Consider the following 16,454-nt stretch of genomic DNA (forward strand, 5'->3'; position numbering starts at 1 on the left):
TGTTTTATAGTGAGGGAACAACTCAACGCCTTGGTATTTGCAGTCCTAGTGGCATCTTGGCTCTAGGGAAAGCATCAGTCATACCACCCATAAATATGACCAAAAGTTCCCATGCAGAATTGGGCACAATAGGCAGCCTCCATCATAGCCAGTCAGAGAACTGAGCTCACAATCATTTGCCTGTCTTTCCACAAACAACACTAACTACAAGCTAGGTCTATTAAGTTCTTAATGATTGAGAAAATATGCAAAGAAATTAAAAACCAAAACCAAAACAACTAAGTGGGGAAAGGGACCTTCCCCTATTCAACAGCTCACCCAAAGAATAGAAAGAGAACTTTGGTTTCTGGTCTGGCTCATCCTTTCCATATCTGAGACCATGAACACAGCTGTTTATCCATACTAATGTAAACAAGTTTCTTGTTCTTTTTTTTTTCTCCTTCATCAGGCAGTTTCATGAAGAACTAGCTGTGCAGTGGGTCCTTAGAGTACAAACTTAGAGAGCTGCAGAAGAACAAGGAACTCAATTATTGTGCTGGGGTGAAGAAAAAAGAAGGTAAGACAGAAACCCAAAGCAAAGCATGGAGGCTCTTGAGGAGGAATGTATTGAAAGCACCTTTTTAAAAAATGAAAATTCTCACAGTCATACCAACACTTGAAGGAGGCCTGTTGCGATCGAAGGACCTTGGGTCACTGGAAATTGCATAGTCACCAGACTGCTGATAATATTTCCCAGCCTTGCTTGTGAGGGCATGCAGGTTGGGGGCAGATAGTATACACTCATAGATGCCTTCCCTCTAAAGGATAAAGAAGTGGAGGGTGCTATTGCCTTGCCAGAGGAATGTAACCAGCAAGTAGGATAGAATGCCCATTCTAAATTCCCAAGGCCAGCAAGTCCTCTTTTGTCAGTAGCTCTTGCTAACTGAAGATCAAACAAAAATGAGAACGGCAAGCCTGACAAGAGAGAAGCTTGAGGCATGCTGATGTTTGTCCCCTTGACAGACATTACATGTGGTCATCATGCCTCATTCTGGGCATAGGAGGAAGATCACTGTATTAGGAGCAAGAGAATCTGGGTTGCAATTCCAACATTGCCCCTCCTTCTAAGATGTGTGACTTTGGATGAATCACTTAACTCCCTTGCCTTCAATTTCCTCCTCAGTAAAATGAGGTGTGATCTCTAGGGTCCTTTTCTAACTATATATTCTCCTCTCTGAGCTGCCTCTGGCTGGCAGGCAAATTCCTTTTCATTAGACCTTCAGCAAAGTCTTGAAAAGCAGTCAGGTTGCTCTCTTTGAATGCTTGAGGTGTGCAAGAATTGGGAAATTAAATCCTAGGCCCACCAAGCAGTCACCTGCTGTGTCTTTGCTCCCTCCCTTTTTCCTGTATCCCTATGTGCTTTGAGGAGATCTCACTCCAGTCAGGCTGTCTGGGAGTCAGCAGGGATTACACAACCGCATTATTTACATCCACTGTTTTGTTGTTTTGAGAGGAGGTCATTGCATATTCGGTTCCACTTGTTCCATTCTCTTCTTTTCTTAGTGGTTTCCTGGGAAGTGGAAAGTGGGAGAAGAGGGGAGAAAAAAGGGACAAGAGAAAAACATGGAAATTATTTATTGGGGCACTTAGAACTCGAAAACTATGAGGACACTCCTAGTTTTTAACCCAACATTACATAATTTTCTAAGATGTACCCTGTGAATTTCATAGGGTGTTCTCTCTTACACTACTTCTGAAGGGATATGACAAACCATTCCAATATAACCCCTTTCATTTCACAGAGGATAACATTGGTCCAGAGAAAGGGGGAAATCCTTTACTAAGCCTATATATGAACATATTGGATGGGAGAGGGGAAATGTTTCCTGTTCCAGGAGTCTTATTAAAGCATCATTGTATTTCTCAGCCTCATAGAGACTCATGGCAACTCGATAAGCATTCATGCTGGTCCCTTTGAATGGGACTCTGATTAGTTCATAACAAACCTAACAGATGGCACTCTTTGGTTTACAAAGTGTTTTCTTTACATGCTAGATCTTATTTGATCCTCCTACATGGGAAACTGTGGCATAGAAAGGGGACCTGATGTACTCTTAAGCACACAGTAAGTGAGGACTAGAAGCAAGTCTGATTCCCAAATCCTTTAATTCCTAATCCCAAAATCCTTCCACAAGACTGCCTAATTCTCTTACAACATTAAGGTACCAAGTTGCTGCATAAGGCATTCTTACCTTGATTTGGCTATAGAGTCATAGAGGAAAAAAAATCATAATAGTGCCAAGAAAAATATAATTAGTATGTACCAGTGGTTCTCAAGTATGTCCTTGTAGGATATCCGTTGAGGGTTTACATTTGAGTCTCACAATCCTACCCTTTATCATCAGAGTGAAATTTAAAGGATGAGAAGGAGGGATGCAAAAGGACAGAAACATAACTAATCTTCATCTCCTTACTTCTCTAAATTTTACCTATGGTTCGAGGCCTAACTCCCTCTTTGAAGTTTTCTCAGACTTTTCTGACTATATTCCAAACTTTAATTGTTAGTCATTTCAGTCATCTCCTATTCTTCACAACCTCATTTGGGATTTTCTTGGCAAAGATACTGCAGTGGTTTGCCTTTTCCTTCTCCAACTTGTTTTACAGATGAAGAAACTGAGGCAAATTAAGTGCTTTGGCCAGGGTCACATTATTAAGTGCCAGATTTGAACTCAGAAAGATGAGTCTTCCTGACTCCAGGCTTGGCATTCTATCTCCTGCACTTCCTAATTTTCCCCAAACTATTGTCTCTTGCTATCTAATACCATGCACTGTCACAGTTAAATAATAATCTCAACTTAGTATGTTGTTCTCCATTTAGCATATGTATATATTTGACTTTTTCCCTGAGATTGAAGGCAAAGACAACATCTGATAGGATCATTATAAAAACTTGAGAGATCTGGTCTAACCCCTTCCCTTATGTTTTACAGATGAGAAAACAAGATCCAAAGGAGTTAGATGATTTGTTCAAGGTCACACAAATAGTGCGTGGAATAACAAAATGTGACTCAGATCTTGGAACCATGGAGCAAGAAGGGGTCTCAAATTAAGCAAACCCCTTAATTTACAGATGAGAAAATTGAGGGATATGGATGTGCAAGGACTTGTACAAGTCCACATGGGCAATAAATGATCAGAGAAGACATCTGAATGCAGGTTCTTTGAGTCCAGATACAGCAGTCTTGCACCACACTACACTTAGTTTTAAAGCAAATAAACAAGAAAGGACTTTAGAGATCATTTCATACAACTCCTTCCTTTTCCTCCAATGTATCTATGCTCTCACATTGCAGTCATTCTTTCCATTGCTGGAAATCCCAAATGATTTATCACTGCCGATCATCTTGTAGCCATATTGTCCCATATATTTACTACATGGGGTACACTTAAGTAATAGGAACCTCGCTTATTTTTAGTTTGCAAGAGTGGTTCATGATGAAGCATATAGTCCTTTTACTGACTGTTTATTGCTCTCTCTCTTTTTCACTTTTTTTTCCTTGCTCATGCATTGGATATTCCCTTCCTTTTGAGAATGAGGAAAAGGAGGCTCAATGATTAAACTGACTTCCTAGCTTTATCACTTATATTTATTGAATAATAAAACTGCATTTCAAGCCCAGGCCTCCTAGCTCTAAGTTCAGTGTTATTTTCATTACCCACAATGCCTTCTCCTAGTGATATTTGCATTGACCATTTTCTCAATTGTACTGACAACAAACTAAAATTAACCACTCTCACTAAAATCTAGTTACTCAGGAACTTGTAGCACCTATTCTCTTAAAGCTCCCCAAAGTCCATCTTGGGCATCCTCATTCCCACTTGAGAGACACTGGTAAGGTACAATGGTTTAAGCACAGATGGATGAAAGTACAGTAAAATGAGTTATCAGTTAGATTGATGATATTGAATGATCAGCATAAAAGTTCCCATCAGCATATTTGCCCACACAGAGAGAAGAAAATTATTTTCTCTTTTCAGTTCCAGTTGGAATACCACAGGGGAAATAAACAAGAAAATAAATCCCATTCATTTCTTAATAGCAGTTTGGGGTCACTAATCCTTCCTTTAATGCATATCAGTTGGCTCATGCTCATCAAAGTAGCTTCTATAGTGTTTAATACTTTGTTCAAAGCACTTTTATATCATTATCTTCTTTGAGCTTATGAAGTCAGAAAAGACTATTGATCACAATATAGAAAACTAGAGCGGGTATTATTTTCCCTACATAATTGATAAAGAAATTGAAGTCCAGAAAATGGTTGTATCTTGGGGTCAGAGATTTTTATTTGTTTCATTGTTGTCTCCCACTATGATCTGGGTAGGGGAATCTTATTTCCCTTGTCTATAGCTTTTATGTGATAGTAGAATCACAGGGCAAAATTGGGGCTTCAAGTCAAATGATGTTAGAATATACATTCCTTCAGGGCAGGGGTTAGACAATTTCATGCTTTGGAACCCCATGATATCATTTTTTAAGTCATTTTTCAGTTGTATCTGACTCTGTGATCCCATTTGGAATTTTTTTGGCCAAGATATTGGAGTAGTTTGTCTTTTATACTTCCAGCTCATTTTACAGATGAGTAACTGAGATAAACAGGTTTAAGTGACTTAGGGTCACACCAGTCTAAGGTCTACCTGACTCCAGGCCCAGCACTTTATCCACTGTGAGACCTAGATGCCTAGCATAGAAAGGGCCTAAAACATTGTCAGAGTCAGAAAGAACTTTGGAACATAGAGTATAAAAATAAATTTTGGAGTTGAATGGGATATTAGAATATATAATACTAGTGTCAGAAGGGATCTTAGATCCCACAACAGAAATGGAAGAAAGATCTAATCAGAGATTAAATTTTAGAATGTAGGGTGTTAAGACTTTGAAGGACCCTTAGCATTCATTTATCCCAACTCATTTAACCAGTGAAGAAATCAAGCCCCACTAAAGATAATTGACTTGACTTAAGGAGGGTCACATAGTTTGTAAGTAGTGGGGATAAGATAAAAACAAACAAACAAACAAAAAAAAAAAACAGGCTTTTGGGCTCCCAATCTTATTTCTACTGCATAACTTATTCTAAGCTAGTCTTTTATACTAGGGTCAATAAGTTGTCTTTTATGCCCTCACAGAAATAAAAAGGATGAAAAGAAACTGTGGAGAGCTCGAGTTTCTTTGGATACAAGATTTTTTAAAAGGAAGTATTCTAAAATGTTGCTCTTCTGAGCTTTCAAGTAGAGCATGAAGCCTTAATTCAGGTCCTTTGAAAACTTGACTTAGTCTTCTACTGCCATGGCTTATTTTTACTGTGGTGCCACATGTCAGAAGATCAGCATAAATTTGAGAAGTAATTCTGGTGGAAAATTCCCTTCTGCATCTGGAACATGCAGTCTGGTCTGGCTCCTTAGCTTTGTGTAGTCAAAGGCAGACTGAAGAAATTGCCAATAGGCCAGGGTTAGATTTACAACTAACTCACAAATGCCTAAGGTTTCGGTCTTGCTTGTTTTCACTTAAATCAAATCTGAAGTAATGTTTGCCCATGAAAGTAGAATGAAAGACCATCTCTAAACCTCCTTTTATAATCTTTTCTCACATTATTATATTATAATTCTAGAGACAGAGGGAAACCTTAGAAATCTTGTATGCCATTGTCCTCAATTTTATAGAGAAAATAAACAAAGTCTGGAGAGGGGAAGAGATTTCACATATCCATGAATATTGTAAATTTATAGAAGAGCCAGGAATAAAACATAATCTTTTGGCAATGAATTTCCATTATGACATCTTCTCCCAATAGTCTTTCTCTACATGATATGAAATTATTTTTTTATTTTTTTTCTTTGTTTTCTTCAAAGTCACTCATTTGACTCATTTCCAACAACAACCCCTTTTCCCTTCCTGGACACCAAGCTGGTTTTGTACCACTGTCTCCTCTGTAATCTCAATATGTAGCTAAGAGGCACTTTAAAATGATTGAATAGATGTGATGGGCCATAGCTCATACATTCCTTCTGTGGCTCGTCTCTTGGGGATGGTGAGATGGATAGTATGGGTTAGTAAAGGGATAAGTGGAAATATACTTCATGTCATACTCACTCAGAGGCTCAGAAAAAAACAACTTCTGATTTTCTAAATCAGGCTTGTACCCGATCTTTGCCTAATTTCCCATTCAGGAGACTGATGTATACTTTATACAGAGATGCCTCTGTAAACAGCATGCTTTCAACCCTGTGGAGCACCTTAGTTATTCCAGCACATATATGAAGAGGCATTTCCACCTGAGAGGTGAGAGAAAGAATGCTCCACCAACTGTTCCCTAAATCACATGGTTCCTAAAACCAAGAGAAAGGAATATGAGTCTTACAACTGCTACAATTGTAATGTTCAGCTTTTCTAGCGATTTGCTCAATATTTTTGGAGTAATTTAGTTCTGTTAGTCAATTCAAGTTCACATTTATCAAATGCGTGGTTAAGTGCAAGGCACTGTCTATGGTTCCAAGAATATACTTACAAATATGACTGAAGTCTCACTATTAAGGAGCTTATACATCTAAGAGATGGACAACTTTATAGTAATAATAACAAACAAATATATGAAACTATATAATGAAGATAATAGACATTTTCTATAACACTTTAACATTTGCAAAATATTTTACCTGAATTATCTCACATGGACTTCACAACACACAATCTATATTGTAGCTTTTATTTTACATCTCTTTAGTTTCCAAATGTATACCTTCATCCTCATGCCACTCTCTATCTCCAAAGATTCAAGGAGCAAAAAAGGAGGGGAAAACATCCAGTAAAGTGAACCAACATGATGACTGAATCTGAAAGTATATTTAATGTTCCATACCGATAGGCATCCACCTCTTCTAAGATGGAGGAGGAAATGTATCTTCTTTCTTCCTTTGGGACAAGCTTGTATAATTATACAGCATCTGGTTTTATTTTGTTCTTTCCATTTACACCACTGTAGTCACTATGCATACTGTTGATCTGGTTCTGCTTATTTTATTTTGCATCATTTCATACAGCTTCCTATGCTTCTAGGTATTATTAATAGTCATTGTTTTTTTGTGGCAGTTGTAATATTACATTATAGTAATGGAATCACAATTCATCTAACCACTTCCCAAATAATGAGCCCACCTCTTGTTTCCAGATCTTTGTGACTATAAGAAGTAATTTTAAAATATTTGAGTCCAATATATATTATTATTAGCATTTTATAGATGAGGAAACTGAGGATTACAGAGTAAACATCTTGCCCATGACTACAAAGCTAGTAAATATCAGGACAGAATTTGAACTATCTATCCATCTATCTATCTATCCATCATAACTATAATACAGTGAAGAATAATACTAATGCAAAGGAAAAAAACCTGGAAAAGTTCTGAGACATTTAAAGATAAAGAGTAAGAATACCAGTACATTTAATATGCTATAGAGGTGAGGATGCAGATTGGACTATGCCACAAAGAGATCATATTCTGAGAAATTGTGGATTGTATCTGTGATCTCCCTCCCACAGTGATACCAATTTGAGATAAAAATTAAGATTCTATATATCAGATGATATTTTTCTGAGAACCCCATAATCTCTAAATGGGGAAAGATAGCATAGATGGAGAACATATACACAAAGAAAGTCCTCATGAAGAAGGTAAGTGTGACATGAACATGAGAACATCTGTGATAAAGTAAATTATAGAAAAGGTTTAGAATCTACGCTAATTAGTTATATATAGGCCTATATAATTTGCCATTAAACCAATGGTTTCTCATCCTATGGGCTGAGGATTTCTGGGAGACCACAGAATTATTGTGAAGGTTGTCAGATTGATTTTTTAATAAGTACCAACCAAATATACAGAATAACTCCATACAATAGGTAAATATAGCTTCTGTAGCCTGAGTAACATTGTATGCAGGTGTATTTTCCAAATGTATATTAACACTGTATTGATAAGTAGGGCATTGCAGAATTTTTCATAGCTTTTTCTCAGCTTGTATTCCTCATTCAATGTACAATAACAGCACTATTATTATCATGTAAGGATCTATTAACTTTTTAATTGTTAAAAAAAAAAACTTCTCATATTATTCCAAAATGTTGGGAACCATTGCATGAAACCATTTTGCTTCCCTATGTGTTAGCTTTGCATCATCATCATGTATTCCATACTAAGTAATTGTCTGTAGGTTTTCTCTGGGTTTGTGTCTATAGTTTACCCTTTATATAGATAGCTTAGCAAGTGCCCCTGACAAAACAGCTTCTTAACAAGTACTTTAGAACAGGGCTTCTTAAACTTTTTCCACATGTGACCCCATTATATAGATATGTAAAATAGGTATGCAAATCAAACATTGATGACAAACCATAATTTTGTGACCCTCATATTCAGTTACAAGATCCATGGAATCATGACCCCAATTTTAGAATCTGGGCTTTAGGGAATGTATCATAACAAAAGGGGAAGAGGAATGGCCTCAAAGTTAGAAGACTTCAGGCTAAGTCCTGTCTCAGAGTGATACTGACTGTCATCACGAGCAAGTCATGTGATCTCTCAGTGTCTTAGGAAACTTTCTAAGACTAGAAGAGCAGAACAATTTGTAGATGAGAATTTCCTTTTCCATTGAAATCACAGTTCATTTTTAAAAGTATTTTTGGATACTGACAATAAAAACTAACACATATTTAAATTCACTTTCTTATGATACATGATATACTCTGTTCCCAGATTTATCTTGCTTCTTATTGCAATACTTTTGTTTAATATTTTCAATGACTTTTGACTACTTACTAAATAAGATGTGTTATATCATACAATTAATGCAATAGCATAACCTATAAAACAATTAAAACCAATTGAAATAAAAACATCTCAGTTTTATTATATTAGTGATTATAGTTTTAAAAATATTGGCAAGGTTATTGAAATAAATCACTAAATTTACGTTTGAGGATTGTTTACACCATCTCTCCTTCTTTTATTTTGGATAATCTGGAGTTGGTTTCACTATGGGAGGGCATCAGACCATAGAAGCAGTACATAGTCTCTCAAAGCATGAAACCTTGCTGGTATACTCCAATCTTCACCTTTATCTCCACATCACACAAAATATATTAGTATTCTTACCCTTTATCTTTAAACATTTCATAGAACTTTTCAACATTTTTTCCTTTGAATTAATGTTACTTTTCACTGGATTATAGTTATTAACTTTTTGTCTTGCTTCCAACTGGTTCCAAGTTACTCATCCTCACTTATGAGTGACTTGATTGGTTAGAAACACTTAATCTTAGACTTCTAAATGTACAAATTAAGTGCATTTTGTTCATTCATCAATTCATTAATTTATGTTTTATACAAGCTTGTATTGTTTTCTTGGTCTCAGGAATGGGGAGCACTGAAATAGCGAACTGGCAAAATAATGAGGTAAGGTGGGATAGTGTCAATTTACAACTGTCCCAAATCTGAAAATGCTTTAAGATCAGAGATGAAACTTGGATAAATTGTCAAAAGATACAGAAATCAAATTTTCATGAATTTCTTAAATCTATCATTTAATAAGGTTAATAAATCCTAACATGCATATTCACTCACTGACATAAACCTAGTCTTTTGTTTATTCATATATTTATTAATTTTTGACTCACATAGTTAATAGTTACTAGATTTGAACTCTTATAAAGATTAAGGGATAAAAATGGAAGTAGGAAGCAGGTGCTAGGGACAACAAAAAGGAATGAACAATTTTCAAGGTGCTTAGAACCTTCTTCTGGGTGTTGCTAAAGGTTTACTACTAACAGATTTTTAGTTGTTGAAAGGAAACTACTGAAGGAGATGACTTATTCTGGGTGTTTCCAGAAAACAGAAATCTTCTCAATGGTTCAGAGTATGGAGCAAATTTCAACTTGTCCACCACCATATTCTCCATTGAGTACAAGATCATGATCTATTGATGGCAGATGTTAAACAAATATTAAGTGAATTGAGTTGAATCCAATCCAACCTCTTGTTTCATATGAAAAAGTTCAGGCCCAAAGAAGTTAATTCAGTAAAATTTTATAAGCCCTCAAAGGTAAAGGAAGGGGATAATATGAAGACTAAATATATATTCTGTAATTACTGTTTATAACTACAATAATTTTATAATAAAATATTCTAATTGGAAGACATCTTTTTACATAACCTAATCTCTTTTTAAATATGCTGCCATGTTTAAGCAATCACTAATGTGAGTTAAAATTCCATAATTCTACTGTTTCCTTACCAATTGATTAGGCAGTTATGTCTATAAAAACCAATTATCTTAATTTTTTTCCTCAAATGTAATTGTTTCCTCTGATAAAACTTTTTCTGAAATTTTGGAGTGGATTTTTAATAAGTGTTTATTTAAAAATTATTTAATATTTTATGTTTTCCAATTACATGTAAAAACAATTTTAATATTCATTTTTTAAAATTTTGAATTCCAAATTCTCTTCCTCCCTCTCTTCTTCTTCTCATTGAGAAGACAAGACATTTGATATAGGTTGTACATGAATCATCATACAAAACTCATTTCCATGTAAGTCATTCTGTGAAAAAAAAATGGTTAAAAAACTCATGGAAAATAAAGTAAATAGAAAGTGTATTTGTATATTTGATCCATATTCAGGCTCTAGCAGTTCTTTCTCTGGATATGAATAGCAGCTTTTATTATAAGTCCAACAGAATTTTCTAGGATCATTGTATTGCTGAGAATGGCTAAATTATTCTTAGGAAATCATCATATAATATTGCTATTATTGTGTACAATATTTTCCTGGTTCTGCTCATTTTACTTTGTATCAATTCATTTAAGTCTCTTCATGGTTTTCTGAGAGCATCCTGGTCATCATTTGTTAAAGCATAATTATATTCCATCACAATTATGTACAACAACTTGTTCAGCCATTTCCCAACTAATGGATAGCTTCTTTTTTCAAATCTTTGCCACCACTAAAAGGGGCTACTATAAATATTTTTGTACACATAGAACCTTTTTCTTTTTGTTGTTTCTCTCTTTGGGATATAGACCTATTAGTGGTAGCAGTGGTATTGCATGGTTTTATAGCCCTTTGGACATAGTTCCAAATTGTTCTCCAGAATGCATGAATCAATATACAACTTCAGTATTTATTTTTATAAATCTGACTCAGTTTTCTATATTTGAGAAATCAGAGAAACTCACAATAATCTTTTCCACAATAATGATTATTAATTATATATTTCCCTCTATCCTATTTTCCCCACTTCTCCTACTTTCTCTCCTTTTATTCTCAAGAATTTTGCTTCTGACTTTTACCTCTCCTAACCTGTGCTCCCTTTTTTTTTAGCCCTCTCTCCCTCTCCCATCCCCCTTCCCTTCCTACTTTCCTATATGGTAAGATGGATTTCTACCTCTAACTAAGCAACTATTCCTTTTTAGAATCAATTCCAATGAGAGTTAAGGTTCATCGTTTCCCTCCTTGCTTCCCTAGTTTCTCCCTCCACTTTAAATTCTCTTTCAGGTATCTTTTATGTCAGATAATTCAACCAAGTCTATTTCTCCTTTCCCCCCACCTTCTTCCAGCACATTTTTCTTCCTCATTTTTTAATTTAATTTAAAAAATAATCAATCATATTCAACTCACAATTCTGCTTTCTGTCTATGTATACTCTTTCCAACTGTCCTAATAAAGAGAAAACTTTTAGGAATTATAAATCTCATATTTCCATGTAGGAATGTAAACAGTTTAACTTATCAAATCCATTATAATTTCTTTTTCCTGTTTACCTTTATATACTTCTTTTGCATCTTGTATTTGAAAGTCAAATTTTCTATTCAGCTCTAATCTTTTCATCAGAAATGTTTGAAAGTCTTCTATTTTATTAAATACTCATTTTCTCTCCGGAGTGTTATACTCAATTTTCCTGGGTAGGTAACTGTTAGTTGTAAGCCTCTCTTTTGCCCTCCAGAATATCCTATTCCAAGCCTTCTGATCCTTTAATGTAGAAATTGCTAAATCTTCTTTTATCGTGACTTGGCTGTATGGTATTCTTATTGTTTCTTTTTGGCTGCTTGCAGTATTTTCTCCTTGATTTGGAACGTTTGGAATTTGACTATAATTATTCTTGGAAGCTTTCAATTTAGGGTCCTCTTTTAGGAGGTAAGAGGCTCATTTTTTCAATTTCTATTTTATCCTCTGGTTCTAGAATATCAGGGCAGTTCTCCAAATTAATTTCTTGAAAGATAATGGTTAGGCTCTTTTTTTATCATGACTTTCAGGTCAGGTAGATCAAAAATTATCTTTTCTGGATTCATTTTTCATATCAGTGGTTTTTTCCAGTGAGATATTTCACAACTTCTATATTTTCATTCTTTGGATTTTTCTTGCGGTTCAATAAAGACATTAGCTTCCACTTTGTTCAATTCTAACTTTTAAAGAATATTTTCTTCAGTGAGCTTTTGTACCATTTTTCCATTTGACCAATTTTGCTTTTCAAGGCATTCTTCTCTTCATTGAATTTTTGTGTCTCTTTTATCATTTGGCCTATTATTATTTTTTAAGGTATTATCATGATTACTTTTCATTCATCCTTTATCAAGCTGATGATTCTTTTTCATGATTTTCTTACATCATTCTCATTTCTTTTCCCATTTTTTTTTTACTTTTCTTACTTGATTTTTAAAATCCTTTTTTTGAGCTCTTCCATGGCCTGAAACAAATTCATGTTTTTTTTTTTTTGTTTTTTGTTTTTTTTTGAGGTTTTGGAGCCAGAAATTTTGACTTTGTTGTATTCTTCTGAGTGCATATTTTGATCTTTCTTGTCATTATAGTAACCTCTATAGTCAGATTTTTTTTCTATTGTTTGCTCATTTTCCAGTCTATTTCTTGACTTTAAATTCTATGCTAAGGTGGGCCTCTGCTTCTCAAGCAGAGAGAACATCATCCCAAACTTCTGCTTTTTATTCAGGTGTTTTCAGTGATAATTCTAGGGAACTATAAATTTTTCACTTTTCCAAGGTTGTATGTTCTAGGGAGAGATTTGTTTACTACTTTCCTGTAACACGCAGTGGTTTATGAATGGCCATAGGCACTCTTTTCAACTCTAGAACTGTGACCCTTCTCTGCAGCTACAAGCTCTGCTGTATTAGTGTTCCTCCTTTCATGAGTATTAAGACTCAAATCCAAATATGAGCAATGCAACAGAGTTCTGAACCTGGCTCTAGCAAAGGGACCCCTGTAAATCTTCTTCTGTCCAATACCCTTACCATCTACAAGCTAAGAGGACTGGAAACTGTCCCTACTGCTACTGATTTGGTTGCCTCAAGGCATGCTTTTAGTTTACTGGAGCCGAGTCTGTGCTAATGCCATCTATGCTGGATTATATTTCTTTTTCACCTTAGTGCAACAGACCTTTTCTGTTCACCTTTGAATTGTCTTGGGATGGAAATGTTTTTCATTTTGTTTTTTTTGTAGGTTTTTCTGCCCTAGAATTTGTTTAAATTCATTATTTAAAGATATTTGTAGAGAGTTGGAGAAGAGTTTAGGGGAGTCCCTGCCTTTATCCCATCATTTTGGCAAAATCTATAATAACTATCTCAGTTAAACAGGACTATTCACCATGCCATAACCACATGATACACTTTTCTAATTAATACAACATTTTCTCTGCCTTTTGAAAACCTCCTGATTGTTCAAGGCTCAGCCAAATGATACTTACTCCAAGAATACTTCTAAAACCTTCCTGTTCCCTACCATCTCTACAAAACTCAAATTGGACATGATCTTTCTTCCCTCAATTTTGCTCATTTGCAATTCCCTTATTCACTTCTTGTGTTCCATTTTGTATTGCAATTAACTCCTTATGTGTTTTATCTCCCACTACATTGTAAAATCCTTGGAGAACCAAGTCCCTGTCTTGGTATCTATTCAAACCTATGATCCAAGCCTGATAAATAACAGACATTTAGTAAGTATCTGTGGAATTCAACAAACAGTTAAAACTCCACTGAGAATTACAGTGGAAATCAAAGTATTTAACTTTTTATAGAATCATAAAGAATAGAGCCAACAGAGTAGAGTACACCATACTCCCAGGCAATAGGAGAATCTATCTGATTGAAAGTCTGTTCTAAACTTTCCTGGCTTCACAGATATCTGACAAGAGAAGAGAAAAACACCGATAGGGCCAATGGTGTTGATTTTAATTTGTCATGTTCTCATCAGGTCACTAATGAGACTTTCATATTGTATCAGTGCTTTACCTTTGGGTAACTTCTGCCAAGCACAAAACTATAATTACAACACTTCTTATGAGTCATTTATGAGTTACATCTCGATGAGGTCACTCTCAATTAATGATGATCATGCTGGAAAAGAGGTTAATTTCCTCAAAATCAACTAATTTAATCACCTGTAGTTGTTAAGCATAAACAAGGAAAACACTTGTAGTGATTGCTGATGAAATAAAAATTTGTCCCCACGGATCACATGGCAGATATCCTAACAAAAATTTCTGCTTATAAATTCTTTAAGGAAATACTGATTCATAGCCAGATTACTCATAAGTTTTATTCTTGTTTCTTTAGAACAAGAGTTTCCACTAGGAATTTGCTAAAGTTACTCAACAAGTATTTATTAAGCACTTAATAAGTGCCTATCCATATGCATCAAAAGATGGTCCTTACTCTCAAGGAGCTCAAATTCTAAAAAAGGAGACAACATGAAAACAGCCATGTATTTGCAATTACACTGCAGCTGCACACAGTAGTTATTGCTGTTGAATCATTTTTCAGTTGTGTTTGACTATTAATGCCTCATTGTGTTTTAGAGTGATTTGCTGTTTTCTTCTCCAGCTTTAAAGATGAGGAAACTGAAGCAAATAGGATACTCTTTCCACTAATTTTTTTCTCTTGACTACCATGACACGACAATGCTCTTTCTTACCTATTTGGCCATTTATTCCTAATGTTCTTTTCTGGCTTAACCTATTCCTGCCTACTAAATGTGGATGTTCTCCAAGATTCTACGTTCCATTTTTTTCTTATTCTATCTCTCTATGATCTTATCTGCTCTCTTGAGTATACTCATCACTGTAACTCCTGAGTAAAGACATCTCCTAAATTCATATATCCAATCCTATTCTGTCTTTTATACTTGATCCTCATATTGTCAATTCCCTTGGGTTATTACTAAAACTTTTGGGGTCTCATTATCCTTATTTATAAAATAAGGTTTGATATCATTATATACTTCAACAACAATACTATATGATGACCAGTTCTGATGGACCTGGCCATCCTCAGCAACGAGATCAACCAAATCATTTCCAATGGAGCAGTAATGAACTGAACCAGCTATGCCCAGAGAAAGAACTCTGGGAGATGACTAAAAACCATTACATTGAATTCCCAATCCCTATATTTATGCCCACCTGCATTTTTTATTTCCTTCACGAGCTAATTGTACAATATTTCAGAGTCTGATTCTTTTTGTACAGCAAAATAACGTTTTGGTAATGTATACTTATTGTGTATCTAATTTATATTTTAATGTACTTAACATCTACTGGTCATCCTGCCATCTGGGGGAGGGGGTGGGGGGGTAAGAGGTGAAAAATTGGAACAAGAGGTTTGGCAGTTGTTAATGCTGTAAAGTTACCCATGCATATATCCTGTAAATAAAAGGCTATTAAATTAAAAAAAAATAAGGTTTGATGAGGTGACCTTTAAAGTTTTTCAGGTCTAGAACTATAATTTCCATGCAGCTATTTCATAAAGATTTCAAACTCAAGATGTCCAAAACAGAAATCATTATAATCCCTTAAGCCCCAGAATCTGTCACTTCTCCAAACTCTCCTATTTCTGTTAAAAGCACTACAATCCTATAGGTACCCATATTTACAATAACAACAAAGGCACAGTTGACTCTTTCCTTTCCCTCAGCCCTACATCCATTCAATTGCCAAATCCTGTTGATGCTACCACCACAATATTATTCACATCCATTCTACCCTCTCCACTAACTTAGCCTCTATACTAGTTTAGGATCTCATAGCCTCTGCCTCTAGACTGGATTACAGTAGAATACTAATTGGTCTCTCTTTCTTAATTCTTCAGTTTCTTGATAAGAATCTACTCTAAAACATACTAACAAACAAGTCACTAACTTCAAGATCTCTGGATTATTAATAATCCACTCTCATTTTTAGCTTTAAACCTCCTAGTTCTTAATTCAAACATCTTCAGGCCATTCAAAAATAAACTTAAGATGCTATTGAATATATTACAGAGTTAAACTTAATTAGGTTTATACTTGGAGGGCAAATATCTGACATTTCAAAGATATGCCCAGTATTAACTCCACTCCCTCCCAATTAAAAAAAAACATGTTTTA

At 35.0% G+C, this 16,454-nt stretch overlaps 1 protein-coding gene across 1 annotated transcript in view; it reads right to left on the reverse strand.

Moving 5' to 3' along the window:
* Window positions 1-396: 396 nt before the first annotated feature.
* PRIMA1 (proline rich membrane anchor 1) overlaps window positions 397-16,454 on the reverse strand; it is a 103,956-nt gene continuing 87,898 nt past the window's right edge. The window contains exon 5 of the mRNA XM_031952329.1: window positions 397-1,549. Coding sequence (XP_031808189.1) covers window positions 1,447-1,549 — 103 coding nt within the window. The 3' untranslated portion in view covers window positions 397-1,446. The remainder of the gene's footprint in view (window positions 1,550-16,454) is intronic.

The sequence above is a fragment of the Sarcophilus harrisii genome, chromosome 2, assembly GCF_902635505.1.
Source record: "Sarcophilus harrisii chromosome 2, mSarHar1.11, whole genome shotgun sequence".
Classification (NCBI taxonomy): domain Eukaryota; kingdom Metazoa; phylum Chordata; class Mammalia; order Dasyuromorphia; family Dasyuridae; genus Sarcophilus; species Sarcophilus harrisii.